Raw genomic sequence first — 15,518 nt, 5'->3', positions numbered from 1 at the left:
TGATATGAATGAGAATATTGATGAACTGTAAATTATCAAGGTGGGGTCAGGTAAGCAGAGTAGTACAAAACTCGCGTGACATAGTTGATACATACGTCGTACGTCCAGGTTTGCGCAACTCTGCACCTTTCACCTATCAATTCTTGAAACGTTACCATGTGGAGGAGCGTAGCTATAAATTCGGAGGCCCTTGCGCAAAAACGAGCTAAGTCCCCGTTCCTTTTCGTGGAACTTTTCGCACTACGTCACTGTGTAGTGTGTAGGGATACTTATGAATATTGGTACAACCTGCAAACTCATGAACTATATAGTAAAAATGAAGGAACGTCAACAATGATGCTGGTATACATAGTTAAAAGTAAACATGCTGGTAGGATTCACTACGGCTACCACGCAAGATGACTTATTTGTCCGTCCTACCCATTTGCTACGACGTTACATGGTTACAATTAAGATGTGGCGTCAATATTTGCGTTGCGCGACGTTGTTGCATCTCTGAACCAACTTTTGTATACGAAGATATACAGTACTATTTTTTTTTAAAGTAATTTTTCGTTTCCAAATGATAAGACTTCTGTCGACATCACAACGAACCGCAAGTGCAATTCTTCTTCTGCAATACAAAATAAATATTCAAGAGGGTTCAGAGTATTAAACTAACAGCTAGATTAGATTAGTTGAGGTGGTCAAAGAGCCTTTTACACTGCGCCCATCGGGTAAAATCGTTCTTTTCCACATACGGATTATCCCTATCTAGGAACGAATAGCACACTCGGCTCTAGCAGGGGCCTGTACACCGTTGTGTAACTGTGCTATTTCGTAAACAATAAATCGGCTTTTTGTAAAGTGTTCTTAAGTTACATATAAAATATAATCGAACACCGACGTATAACCATCATGGACGTTGTGCATTACCACATGGAGAAATATCGACCATCCATGTTCAACAATTAATGATTGGGATCAGGTCCAAATAAAGTAGTCGTATCTTTTTTGCCAAGCTTTCGGCTTTTTATTACGCCTTCCTCAGGATAAACATAATTATTTTAATTGCACAGGACTTAATGTTTGCAATGAACTTACGGATACTTAATTAAAAAACGTAATACAAATAAAAGCGGAAAGTACAGGTACTTGGGTCATTTTTTTGTTCTTTGTCACAATAAAACTGTTTCCAATGAACTTACGGATACTTAATTAAAAAAGATAAATAAAAATAAAAGCGTCACTTTCAGCTACTTCGGTCATTTTTTTGTTCTTATGTCACAATAAAACTATGTTTGCAATGAACTTACGGATACTTAATTAAAAAACATATATACAAATAAAATCGGAAAGTTCAGTAACTTCGGCCATTTTTTGTTCTTATGTTTTTACTTTATACAATAACAAAAACTTACCGAAGTACCTGAGCGTGCCGCTTTTGTTTTTATTTTTATTTGTTTTTTAATTAAGTATCCGTAACTGCAGTGCAAACATTGCTTTATTGTGAGTATGCCATTAAAATAATTATGTTTATCCTTCTGTAAAATATGAAATAATAATGAATTGTCCTAAATAAAAAGCTGAAAGATTGTTAAAAATATACTACTACTTCATTTTGGACCACACACCTGATCCCAATTATCTATTATCAATAGCGCATTAACTATATGTAATAATAATTATTATTGGTTAATAAAAGATACTCGATATAATTTATTACGACGCTTTCCTTGTGGAAGAAACATAATATTGGGCATTGAAAGTAAATTTTGGTAGAAGAATTGAGATCTGAGCATTCCTCCCAACAACAGCTTGTGTGCAATTATCTAGAACCTCCAGAGATAATATTTTCATATATTTATACCAACATGTTTCGAGATTGCAATATAAAAAGTCTCTGTTCTTTGTATTTTGTACCCAGTGGCCTCTTCGGCGGAAAGTGGTCATAAATGGCAACTCAAAAACCTATCCATTTCCTAGTTATGCTTAATAAAGCTTCAGAACGGGTACAGTTATCCAAATTAGTAAAAAAGACAAGTCGGACCCGATGCCATTGCCCCTGTGGGATAATATTAACAATGGGGAGGCCCAGAGCCTCCTTAGCGCAATTAGACATTTCCCGTCAACATTTGGTAATGGCCCCTGGCCTGTTTGACACCTCCTCGGTTTGTTCGTAATTGAGTTTTCGAGTCATTTTTATATATAGCTGTGACAGGTTAATCGGTAAATGGATTAGCATTGCCTCCTTAGGCTAGGTTCTTTATTTATTTATTTTATTTTTTACGAGGGTGTTTCAACTACGAGGTTACATGAACCATCGGGGTGCCGGTACAAACCCAGTAAGTTCGGGTTCGAAGCAGGGCCGCTGGATTCGAACCCAGGACTCTTATCAGAGCTATTACAATGATGAGCGCCTAAACCGTTGCGCCACCGAAACCCCTAAACTAGTTTTTTCAGGTTATGGTGGATGTAGTTAGAATATACATCTGATGTTTTTCACATAGCAAAAGTTTGAAAACACGGCACATGACTTAAAAATGTCGGGGTGTCAAGTTTTCTTCAACCTATGAAAAACATCACGCAAAAGACCCCGATCATCAATCGGTGGCAAAACTCTTAAGTAAATGTGGAAGAAAAATGCCATTAAGTCATTTCTTGACATTATCTGAAGTGACAGACACTTAAGTAGTAAAACTCTTGCATAAGCGCATAAAAAAATATGATAAAAAGTGGACCATAAATGACAATCGACGCTGTTCATGTCAGTTGTTGGATTCAACAGGTTATTTACAGACCTAGAAGAATCAGATTATAGGAGAAAACCGGACTTTATGATCAATCCGAAAAAGTCTATGGTTGAGGTCATCTATTTTTCTCATCATGAGATATCAAGTCGACCATGAATTTGCCAAATATATCAACATTTTATTTTATACAATTGCCTCAGCTTATTAACAAGAAGTTCTTTCTGCATGGCATAGCCCATCTTTTCTCCAGATCTGCCACATTTCAGACAACCAATTTTTCTCGAAGTTTGGAATTATTTAAGCGATACTTTTACAAATAAATCGGATATTTAAACAAAAGCCTTTTCTTTTTGTTTCATCTCGTAACTTAATTTTGTTCAAATTTAGAACAGAAAGAAATGGGGACAAAAGTAGAACGTCGTACTTGGAATAAAATATATTTTATCTATAAGGGTTTTTTTAATTTGCTTCTTGTTCAACAGAACGGATATTTCCGATATGACAACACAGTATTGCATGACTGAAAAATCTACCCACTCGCGCATTCCGTTGCACAATATGTTACCATTGTGTAGCATTTGATTATTAAGGGAATAATCCTTCGAGGGGGCGTCGGTGGCCGCAACGGTTGGCATGGAGCTCATCACTGTAAGGTAAAGGTCCCAGGTTCGAATCCAGCGGCCCTGCATTCGAACCAGACATAGTATAAATGGGCTTTTTTCAAAAACACCGGCACCCTGAGGGTTTATATGATCTCTGCTGTTGCGAATCTCGTAAAAAAAAATAATAATCCTTAGATAAACAAGAGGCGTTAATCTCCGAAGAGGTAAGGTCATCCGTTTGATAAATCGTTGTCGGTAAAACCATTACTGAGCAGGTCATTACAGCCCTAGAAGAGTCAGACTGCAGTAGAAAACCAGCCTTTGAACCCCGACTGGTTTCACCGGCACACCTGACCTTCGCCATTTCTTTCCAGAGGAATTGGATAACTGTTCTTTCGGCAAGGTGCGAAATGGGCAAAATTAAAATCTATTACGGTCGAGGAGGATTTGCAGAGTTCGTGAGGATGAAGGTAGTTTGAGTAAAATGACACTACTGTCTACCGCGGGGAATGAATGGGCTTCGCGAGGTCGGTCATCCCTCTGATGAGACGTCCGAGTTCATCGGCACAGAATGGGCGACTGTCGTCCTTCCTAGAGGAGGAAATGAACCGGCGACAGAACCCGTTCGTCGGACCCCTCGGTCGGACTTCGCGGACTTAAAAATAACTTAATACCCCATTTTACCGTTTCACGCCCGTCTCCGGAGCGAATATTTCGGACGAGAATATTAAACGGGCACCCTCTATTTTAAAAGGGGGGAAAACTCGTTCCGGCCGACTGGCCTCGCGATTTAAAAAATTAATTGCTGCTGTAACAGATCGTTGTCTGGGCTCGACTCCAGTCCACTGCAAACTACAGACGTCTGTGATCATTCGTGAACAACCAGAGCTAGTTAAGTCCGTTTTACGATCTTACAATACAATGGGGTAAAAAAATCCTATTTTCCCTTTTCTTTTCTCTATAAAATTAAACGACGGAAATTCCGACCAAGAAACTCAACACGACGTCTAAGTTCGTACTTAACTATCAAGTTAACAATAAGTCATTCACATTTCAACATTTCACCATCTTCTCTACTTATCTAGTAAGAATACACGCTCAATCCATGATGAACTTTGATGACAAGGCTGGGAAATTCAAGACTGCTAAATTAATCCAATAAATGGGCAAAGTCATAGAATGTCCAATAAGAAGGTTAGAGGTAAAAAAAGAAAAATACACTTACGAGATTACATGGCTCGAATCGTTGAATATCTTCTAGAAACAATACTAGACTGACCATTGGTAGTCTAATTTAAAAAAAGACAAGAGAAATTCTGCCTTGTTGTTGAAACAACCCTGATCTGCTGAAGCTTATTTGCACCATTTCTTTTATACTATCTACCTTAAAAAACCTTTTTGACTAAATTTATCCACTAGGAATCTATGTACAAGTTCAGCTTTTAAATAAAGTGCTGTATAATTGTGCTTCCCTACCTTCCTGGAAATACCAGTTTGAAAAAACCAGAGAACCCGATGGAAAACGATTAAAGTACAATTTAATAATTCAACAAAATTGCTCCAAGTAAATGTTTTGGTAAATTGTAAGAGCAGTGCTCATTATGTCTATAATAGTTATTATATTATATTAATACATAAGAGTTCACAGTACAAAAATTAATTATAATAATTAACCTGGGTTTATTAAAGTAGTGTTAAGAAATTTAAATAAATAAAAAAACATTTGAACAACTGACCACAGCCCTCTACCAAGATTCAAAATTAATTTTTGCTGTATTTTTATACGCCTGAAGAAAATATGCATTTTATCCATTCATCGTCAACATTGACACACTTTTAAAAATTTCTCTTAGCTTATTTTAATGGTCCCTTTATTGTTACTATTTTCTATGATTGTTTTCTTTTTTTAAATTTAAGACATATTTAAAGTAGGGATTTTTATTGCAATCAAATTTGTAAGGAAGCGTTGGTGGCACCAACGGTTTAGGCGTTGACATGGCATACATCACCGTAAGGTAAAGGTCACAGGTACAAATGCAGGGCCACTGGACAGGCATCACAGTGGATGATATGACCACTGCCAATATGAACCCCTTAAAATTAATTAATTAAAAAATTAACTAAAATTTGTATTATTATCAAGTCTGTCCAAAACATTTTAATACTACCTCAATATTTTATTTTAATTGTTTTTATATAAGGCCTTGGTTGAGTTGAAAAAGCAGGATTCGAAGCCACGACCTTCGGCTTGTAGGTTTTAAGTTGAGATGAGGAGTTAGTGTCCGAGTGGATCAAAGTCATGACAGGTCAAGTGGTTAAAGAAGCGGCATATTAAGTCAAAATAATAAACCGATAAAAAGTACAATCAATTAAAATAATGAATACAGTCAATTATGACTACTAAATACATACATGGATTAATATAATAGATTCTAGACTTCATTCACTATACACTATAAATTTTGGTGTTTGTTTACGTCATTCATTTGAACATGCAACACATTGTATTCAGAGACTGTACTTAAGTTGTGGGAGTGTTATTAAGTTTTAACATCTCATCAGCATTAAACCCCCAGTAAAGAAAATAGGATGATTTAAAATGCATACCTCTCACTGGTGTCCAGTAATATTCAAGAAGCAGGAGTTGAATCCTGTCACCCGAGGCCGGCCCACTTCATGAAATCTGCCAGGGATCGAACTGGCATGTCTCGAGATATAGCCTTCAACCTCAGTGATTTGTCATCAGTCAGCAAAACCACTTCTCTGTACAGTTTCTTCTTGCCTCCTACAAAATGTTAATAAGTCAGAAAACGAAATGGCCCAGTGTCATCTATCTGTTTACCTTCTGTAACTTCATCTCTTGTATGAGCTTTGGAAATATTTATGCATGTGGCGAGGATCTTGTCGTCATTCTTCATGTCGACAGCGGTGTCTTCCTCGACGGTGAAAGCCGGAGAAATGAGTACTGAGCCTTTGGTCGTGACACAGCGTAGCGCAGGGTGCTTTTTCTGGAACAGGGCCATCGCGTCTCTGGCCGTCTCTCTGACCATAACCGAATGTAGGGCACTCTGGCTCGGCTTGCAGCCCCTCGAGAGCCCTTCAAGCTCATTCATAACTAAAAAATAAAAAGATTAAGATAGAGCAGAAACTAGGATCAATTAACAACTTTACCTATGAGAGGCACCATGATGACATAAGGGTGCTGTGGATTAGGCAAGATCTTGAGCAGCGCTTCAATCTGAGGAAGGCAGTCGATGAAGCAGTTAGTGTCAGGAACCAAATCATGTGGTCGTACTTCCATCACAGTCATAACTTCAGAAATTGATATCACTTTCTGTAAAAAAAAAAAAAAAAAATGCTTTCACTTGAATTTTTAATGTAACATTGAGCAACACACATAAAATTATTACTGTACAATAGGTAAATATATTTTTTGATAGATGTGTACATTCTATGGGTATTTAATGGTTTTAGAGATGAAAAATAAAGGCTATATCTAAGGAAATTTGGTATGAACATCTTTTCTTGTATTGATGGAAGTTTCTTATCATGAAATATAAATGAATTCATAGCTGTCTAATAAAAGTAATCAAACTCGTCTGTTTAATAACCGGCCAAAGATTAGGAGGTTAATAACCCAATAAAACAGGGGATTTGAAGATTCTTTGACATCTCAAGCCTTACCCATCGACCAAAATTTGCTAATAAAAAGAAAGATCGTTTTTCACGTGATGAGTAGTTTTCAAAAAAGACGAGAAGGCAAAATGAGAGAATGATACGTCGTATGAAGTACTTTGTCGTAAGCTTTTGTCATTTCTGAAGAAAATGGCCGCAACGCCCACTGCGCACCTTCGCCCTTTAAAGTTTGCCCGGTGGGATTTAAATTTTAGTTCGGTAACGCGTAATTTCCGGTGTGAGACTGTAAAAATCCTGGCATAATAATTACAATCCAGGCCCACTAAGTTCGCACGCGAGCTCATTCCCTATCGGTCGCCAGTCGGTCGGACGCATTTTTTGAAAAAAATTAAACTGCTGTTAGTCGGCCTACATCCACCAAGGTCAACATGTTTAACATTCGCCTTGGACTCTATTTCAGCACGGTCGAATTTCTTCAGACAATTATCTGCTTGTTGCTCTCCGGCCGAGGTACATTGCAGACCTGAGATCATTTTTCTAGGGTTATCGCAAAACATAAACATGTCCCAGTTAGTTACTAGGAAAAAGCCCCTGGGGTTTTTAGGTCACAGAAAACAATTATCTTTAATTTCTTCATGGAATCGTCTGATGCAATCGACCGGCAATCCGGGAAAAATAACTCGGCAAGACGGACGTGGCGAGCCGGTCGTTCGAGGAGAAACCACAAAATTCAGTTCCACAAAGACCAGGGTCTAAGGATTTTGGTATCGAAAGAAAAAGTCGTGTACTAATGATCGGTATAGAAAGAACGGAAAAGTATCTCACTACTTACAATCTAAAAACATGTGGAACATAACGCAATACAGTATACTGTAGAAGACATAGCAAAATCATTGCCCTACGTTAACTTGCGCACGTTATTTCCTGTTGCTGCGATGGTCCAGGATACTATCAGTTGCAAGAAAGATGTATTCCTCTACGCTCAAAATCTTTATTTCAGCTAGAAGCTTTTTCTTCATGACTGGCTGGCATAAAACCAAGTTCTTTTTTTTTATCTTTCCAGTATTTCAGTGGTGGACATTTTGTGGATGAGAAACGGATTCTTGGTGGTAGATAGGCAACACAACACTGCAACGTATCTTGGAGGTAAATGGGCAACTCATCGATGAAACATAATCATTGCTGTAGATGGGCAAAACCCATCGTTAAAACGTAATCTTGGCTGTAGATGCGCAAGTCATCAATGAAACGGAATCTTAGCTGCAGATAGGCAAGCCATCGTTGAAACGGAATCTTAGCTGTAGATGGGCAACACATCGATGAAAAAGAATCTTGGGTGCAGATAGGCAACCCATCATTGAAACGGAATCTTAGCTGTAGATGGGCAACTCATCGACGAAAAAGAATCTTGGCTGCAGATAGGCAAGCCATCGTTGAAACGTAATCTTGGCTGCAGATAGGCAAGCCATCGTTGAAACGTAATCGTGGTGGTAGGTGGGCAACCCATCGTTGAAACGGAATCTTGGCTGCAGATAGGCAACTCATCATTGAAACGGAATCTTAGCTGTAGATGGGCAACTCATCGATGAAACGGAATCTTGGCTGCAGATAGGCAAGCCATCGCTGAAACGTAATCGTGGTGGTAGATGGGCAATCCAACGATGAAACGTAAAGTAAACGTAAGCGAAATACAGTACAAGACATCAGCTAACATAATCCAATGGGCTGCAAAAAACGTGGTTGATTTGTTTCTAGTTGCATAACTGGTGCTCTTCAATTTTAAATTATAAATTCTGTTGATCACTGAACTCGTTTAAATGTAATGGTGAAAGACTGTTGCTCTGGCAGTCCTCCTGAATCTACCGCCACTTCGCTACCTTCATCTAGGAAGGGCTAAAGCCAAAATTGACGGGCAAATGTAGGGCAGGAGGGATATCACGTTTTTGGGAATGCCTGCTGGTGCCTTGATCCCAAAAATAAGATTATGATTTAAAATTTACATACCCTACAGATCAGTCAGGAAGGGATCCAAGTTAATAGCACACTGAAAGTTCTAAAGTCAAGTAAGGGTCAGTCATATTATCGGAAATAAACTAAGGACTAAGGACTGCGGTCATTGAACACGTACCAAGGAGATCAAAAGACTGGGTCAAGGCTGTTACGACATTTGGGAAAATAAACAAATCACTCGTTTGGGTAGCAGGACAGACAAGCCAGAAAGGCAACGAAGAGGCCGATAAATTAGTCGAGGAGAGTTCAATCAGGCTCTGAACTCTTTTGCCTACCAAATTGTGAAAAACGTAGATCAAGACAATGGGTTAAGCCCTCAACTCAACAGAATTAAACAGAACTACAGGACATGGGCATAGGCTTATTAAAAAATACATTAAAGACCGTCGCAGAAACAAAAAGCAGAATTAGTAATTCTAGGACGTGTTAAGACAAGAATTTTTTTAGACTGGTTACTGAAGGCATATGTGTAGACCGAGCAGCAGAAATAAGCCTGTGCACATATTGCAACAACAATGGGACATGTCCTCTGTTCATGCGAAGTACTATGAAGGCTGAGATCCCTACTCCTGATGGATGAGCACTTATTACATCTTGAAGCGGCCCATAGACGATCAATATTATTGCACAATATTTTGGGTTGTGCAATTTAATTGATCGTGTGTAGACGATATTGAAAGTTTGTACAATGCATGATTGACGAAAAGTTGAAAATATATTGTACAACCTGGAAAATATTGCACCGTCTGTTGGCATTATTGCGCAATATCAGCCAGTTTGTGAAGTTTCAACAAGTGGAAAATATTGCACAAACTTCAATATCGCCTTCAAACTATTCAAGTTCATTGCACAAACAAAATTTTGTACAATATTATTGAACATTAAGGGGCAACCGTCAAATTATTGTGCAATCTATATTGTACAATAATACTGACAGTCTAATTACTGTGCAAAATATTGTGCAAATTTTGAAGAAAAACATATATTTATATCATGTGTTATTGGTATTAACACTGCAATTGTGTGTGTAGATCGTTTTTATAGTTTTATTTTTAACGTAAGTTTTTACATGTCTTCTCTATGCAGAATATTTTTAAAATAAAATAATTAGAAAAAAATGTCATGTATATTAAATTTGACCAAACGTGACTTTTTAGCCAGCTGCCAAACTTGAACTGAAGATAATGTTTTGAAGATTCTCTGGCCAATTTTCTATGTGCAAATTTTTGTATTGATGAAACGAAACATTTTTCTTTTTGTATTAATGTTTAATACTAGGGGCGTCGGCCGCGACGGTTTAGGCGTTGACACGGCGCTCATTACTGTAAGTGAAAGGTCCCTGGTTCGAATGCAGGGCCGTTATATTTAAAAATGGGCTTTCTTTTTTCTTCTTTTTTTCAAAAAATACCGACACCCCGAGGGTTGTTATGAGCTCTGCTGGTACGAACCTGAGATATTTTCGTACAAAAAGAAATATTGCATTTTTGTAAAAAGTTCTACTTTTTATATAAAACCAAGTACCTTTTCGAATATCACCTAATTAACCTTACTTCAGAAAATATATAAATTCTTTTATGTAATATATTATATAGGTATTTAAGTAATAAACGTGTGAAAAATTAAGAGACCACAGAATTTTGCCAATTAACTTCAAAATGCAAAATAAAAGAGAGTATCTTTTTTACTTTGAAAAATTTTTGGCTGTTCTTGAGATTTTTCACGATGTATTGTTTTTCTATTTCCCTTATTTTAAATGCTTTTTCCACAAAGTAATAGAGACTAAATAGACAATTTTTCTAATTTTTAATGGAGAAATTATCTTAATTCTTCTGTCTTTTCAATGCCTTATACACTGATACCTCGCTAAACGTATAAAATGCGAAAAAGTATGGACTGAACAAGAACTAGTGTTAAAAATAGTGTTAAATCCCGATGCAAGTACAGTTATCGATTGTTTCACCGCATCCTTACCGGGGAGAGAATTTTTAATATAATTATTAATCAATAATAATAATAAAATACCTGTATGTTTTTATGTCTGGCCTGCTGACGCCTGTGCTGTCTTTCGAGCTGGTCCTTCCGAAAGATGAGGTTCTTCAAGGCGTCGGTGAGGGTTTCGTCCTCCTCGACCCCGGTCGCCTTCCCCGAGTCGTCGCTCTCCTCCGAGCTGCTCATACTCTCGCAGACTTCAAGATCGCTCTGCACCCCCAACTCATTCTTACACTTCATCCAGGAAGGAAATAAAGTGCCGTAAACATGCAAAGCGTGACCAAAGAGAACCAAACCAGACAAATAACAAGTAAATTAAAAGGAAAAATAGAAAATTAAAACATGCAACTAAGCTAAAAATGATATCGTATTTAAAGTGTTCTCGGTTAAAACGAATTGAAATATGATTAGCACAAGCTTTGACGAAGGGCAAAGTAGAAATTATAAAAAAAAAGCTTCTTAAATATTAAGAATTTGGGGGAGGATTTTACAAGGCCATTGCTTATAAGGTTGCTTATTGAAATCACCAACGAAAGGGTGTTTTCCAGAAAACAAGTTTTCCAACTTTTCAGGTAGATCATAAATCAATATTTTTAAAAAATCATAAAGACGTAAACATTTGAATTGCTAATGCAACTCATAACTTTTTTCCAAAAACTTACATCATGCAATGTATTCTTTCTACTTTCTACCTAAAAAAAATCGTACAGTTTACTAAGCGTTCCTTCCAACAAAACATACTAACTAATGCACCTAATCATTCCTAATCATTCTCCTCTTTGATTAAAATTAAACTTTCAAGATCAATTGTTCAAAAGAGCTCGCCACAAGGTAAAACTTAGAAGTAAAATTATGTAAATTGAAGTATCTACCATATATTGTCTATTTTACTGAACAGAAGTTTGAAAGCTTTTATAGAACGATTTGATTGATTAGTTAAAATTTAATTAATTTGTTTGTGGTGGGTGTAAAACGTTTTGTGAGATTCCGTATTGAGGTCGGCGGGGTAGTGAACTTGTAGCTTGGTCTGATCATCATATTTTGCCTATATGCCAAAATAATGACGAGGATGATAAATACCGAAGATGACCAAAAACAGCGAGACTACTTAACCCCTATTAATCAGAAAGTGCCAAGTAGCATTACAGCTTCCGATCATTCTGAAACGCATGTCAGATGCATTTCGGTATTTCGTCATCGGAAAACCAGTAATGAAACTGACCGGAACAGCGGTATTAGGCAGATCAGGATGATCAATGCGGAAGATAGCCAAATACAGCGAGACTCGACAACCCGGAATGACCAGAAATGGCCAAAGTAACATCAGCGCTTCCGATCATTCTCCTCCGCCTTCTAGGTCTGTCAGGCGAATTTCGATATTTCGCCATCAAAAACAAAACTGAAGATGACCAGGATGATCAGAAACAACGAAACTGCAGGTTCATTACCACCTCCGATCATTCTCCTCCGCCTTGTAGGTCTGTCAGGCGAATTTCGATATTTCGACATCAAAAACAAAACTGAAGATGACCAGGATGATAAGAAACAATGAAACTGCAGGTTCATTACCACCTCCGATAATTCTCGTACTCCTGGTAGGTCTGCCACATGAGTTTGGCTATTTCGTCATCAGAAAACCATTAATGAAACTGACCGGGACAAAGGTGATGGGATGACCAGGATGATCAATGTGGAAGATGGCCAAATACAGCGAGACTCGACAACTCAGAAAGACCAGAAATGGCCAAAGTAAAATAAGCGCTTTCGATCATTCTCCTCCGCCTTGTAGGTCTGTCAGGTGAATTTCGTTATTTCGCCAACAAAAACAAAACTGAAGATGACCAGGATGATCAGAAACAACGAAACTGCAGGTTCATTACCACCTCCGATCATTCTGCTCCGTCTTGTAGGTCTGCCAGATGCGGTTCGGTATTTCGTCATCAGAAAACCATTAATGAAACTGACCGGGACAAAGGTGATGGGAAGACCAGGATGGTCGATGTGGAAGATGGCCAAATACAGCGAGATTCGACAACCCGGAATTACCAGAAATGGCCAAAGTAACATCAGCGCTTCCGATCATTCTCCTCCGTCTTGTAGGTATGTCAGGCGAATTTCGTTATTTCGCCAACAAAAACAAAACTGAAGATGACCAGGATGATCAGAAACAACGAAACTGCAGGTTTCTTTACCACCTCCGATCATTCTGGTACACCTGGTAGGTCTGTCAGATGCGTTTCGGTATTTCGTCATCAGAAACCCATCAATGAAACTGACCGGAACAGCGGTATTAGGCAGTCCAGGATGATCAATGCGGAAGACTGTCAAAAACTGCGGGACTCGATAACTCAGAATGACCAGAAATGACCAAAGTAACACCAGCGCTTCTGATCATTCTGCTCCGCCTACTAGGGCTGTCAGGTGAATTGCGTTATTTCGCCAACAAAAATAAAACTGAAGATGACCAGGATGATCAGAAACTATCAGATGCGTTTCAGTATTTCGTCTTCAGAAACCCATCACTAAAGTTGGTCGTAACAGCTAGGCTGAGGCACGGGCAGGCAAGGATGACGAAAAACGACCAAACTGCAAGTTCATCACCTCAGATCACTAGAAGAAATTTCACCAAACTATCCCACTTGACACTTTATTTTAATTAGGTCGTATACTGCAATGACACGCAGAATAAAATAAATCTTTGAAGTTTTTAAGGAGGAAAATTAAGCAAAAACAATTGATAGTTTAAAAATTGCCAGAAAGATCTGAAATATATGTATATCGAACGTAATCGTTCCGAAAACACCGTCATACTTTATAACTCAATTAAAACATAAGATAGAAATAAAAATTGTAGCCCCACCTGTTCTTGCGAGCCGGGCGTGTCGACTACAGAGACGTACTCCGATTCTCCAGAGTCCATTTTCTGCACCTTCAGGACAGGAGGATCGAGGCCGCAAAGGAAGACCGAGCCGAAGAAGAGGATCTTTTGAATTCTCAAACAATTCTGGGCCAAGTCCTACGCAGAACGTCGATTATCAATCTGTTCGTACTTAGAGCTAGGTCGCGGCGATTTCATTTACCATGTCAACGTCTTCGTGTACATAGACAGGTTCCTGGGAGTTGGCAATCAAAGGGTTGAAACCGGCCAGTGTCGCGTCTTCCGGCAGAAATACAACTTCGCTGTCTGGGTGGGGAATAAATGAAAATGAATCCTATTCAAATAAAGAAATTTTAGTTTGAAACTTTTACCTTCCTTCTTCTCCTCGGACAACAGGTCTTTTGGAAACTCGAGCTTTTCGAGTAGATTGACCAGTACCGCAAGTCTGCTCCAACAATCTCCTGGTGGCCTGCAAATTCCCATTTTCGAACTTTTTAAATGTACTTGCTATTTTTAAATTTTGGTAAAAGTTGTCGTTCCAAACACATATGAAAGGGTGTATTAAAAAATGGCCGTTTTTTAACAAAACATTAATTTCGGTCAGTTGCTCGATTCAAAGATGGTACCACTGCAAGGGATGGTTTTGAAAAAACTACTACTCAATACTTTCTTCTCCCAATTCGTTTAATAAAGTGGGTAAGGTCATAAACTGAAGGAACAAAGTCTTGGCCGTATGATGTACTAGCTGAAAATCTGCTAACTTTTCCTACGTCTAAAGGAAGTGTGTAAACGCTGGGATTTTTGATACACTGGTTTTAATTGTATGCAGTAGAGTTGAGAGAACATAGAAAATCAGGAACAAACTTTAACTTCGTAGTTCCAAAAAACTAACATCAAAGATCATTTTCACACCTCCGTTTTCTGCCATCTGGAAAAGCCGTTTGAATACGATTTAGCCATGTTCCAAATGAAACAGGATTTGACTGGTAAACCCATTTCCATCAGTCGGGACAATCTTTTGATAAAATCTCCTTTCAAAAATTTTTTACAAGTGTCTGCCCTCTTAGCAAGTTACTTTGGTTCAATCTAGAACTGTCTACTTCTCTTTGTCACTTTTCCTGTCTCGACAGTCTACATTTCCTGCAAATGTGGGAGAGTGCCTGTGTGATTGGATTTGATTGTAGCTTGCTGTAGAACCCCGACACTCCACATACGTACTTAAAACTGAATTTGAGCCTGCTGTAGGACCTCACTAAGGCGGCTAGTGTCCTTCGATACACCTTGGGGACTCCGCGAGTTGCCTGGGACTTGATTTGATTAAACAGCTTCCTGCACAACCATAACAAGGCGATTAGTACCATACGTGTGACTGAATTTGATGGTCGACATGATGTTAAATCTCAAGTTTCCAATGTGTTCACTCTGGGACCTTCTTTCTTTAAGTACACACCACAACTGAAAATTGAAACTGCAAGTTGGTCTGCCCTGGTACTTTATCCAATATATCACAAGAATTTCGTATGGAATAGACACTACACAGTTCTTTTTCGACAGAATTATTTGATCTGAGGTTTTATTGTCCGAATCCAATATTTATAAACTGCTCACATAGTGATCTACAAGATAGGATTAATTATTGACAACCATTAACTAGAATTAACCCCTTTACCG

General features: G+C 38.2%; 1 protein-coding gene across 5 annotated transcripts in view; it reads right to left on the bottom strand.

Moving 5' to 3' along the window:
* The window catches only part of LOC106661412 (telomerase-binding protein EST1A), a 73,372-nt gene that overhangs the window by 9,272 nt on the left and 48,582 nt on the right, over nucleotides 1-15,518 (bottom strand). For 4 of the 5 annotated variants that reach the window (XR_001339724.2, XM_024225562.1, XM_014384777.2 and 1 more), the window contains 7 exons: nucleotides 14,219-14,316; nucleotides 14,050-14,153; nucleotides 13,830-13,985; nucleotides 11,003-11,203; nucleotides 6,506-6,668; nucleotides 6,177-6,449; nucleotides 5,942-6,119 (listed from right to left, as the gene is read on the bottom strand). Coding sequence is in view for 4 of the 5 variants with exons in the window: in XM_024225562.1 (XP_024081330.1) it covers nucleotides 5,989-6,119; nucleotides 6,177-6,449; nucleotides 6,506-6,668; nucleotides 11,003-11,203; nucleotides 13,830-13,985; nucleotides 14,050-14,153; nucleotides 14,219-14,316 (1,126 nt within the window). In the remaining variant the exon portion in view is untranslated. The remainder of the gene's footprint in view (nucleotides 1-5,941; nucleotides 6,120-6,176; nucleotides 6,450-6,505; nucleotides 6,669-11,002; nucleotides 11,204-13,829; nucleotides 13,986-14,049; nucleotides 14,154-14,218; nucleotides 14,317-15,518) is intronic. The other variant, XM_024225563.1, reaches the window with a different exon arrangement.

Source organism: Cimex lectularius, unplaced genomic scaffold, assembly GCF_000648675.2.
Source record: "Cimex lectularius strain Harlan isolate CLEC.00 unplaced genomic scaffold, Clec_2.1 scaffold16, whole genome shotgun sequence".
NCBI classification, from domain to species: Eukaryota; Metazoa; Arthropoda; class Insecta; order Hemiptera; family Cimicidae; genus Cimex; species Cimex lectularius.
The sequence above is the reverse complement of the archived record's forward strand: the minus strand, read 5'-3'. Positions and strand labels throughout refer to the sequence as shown.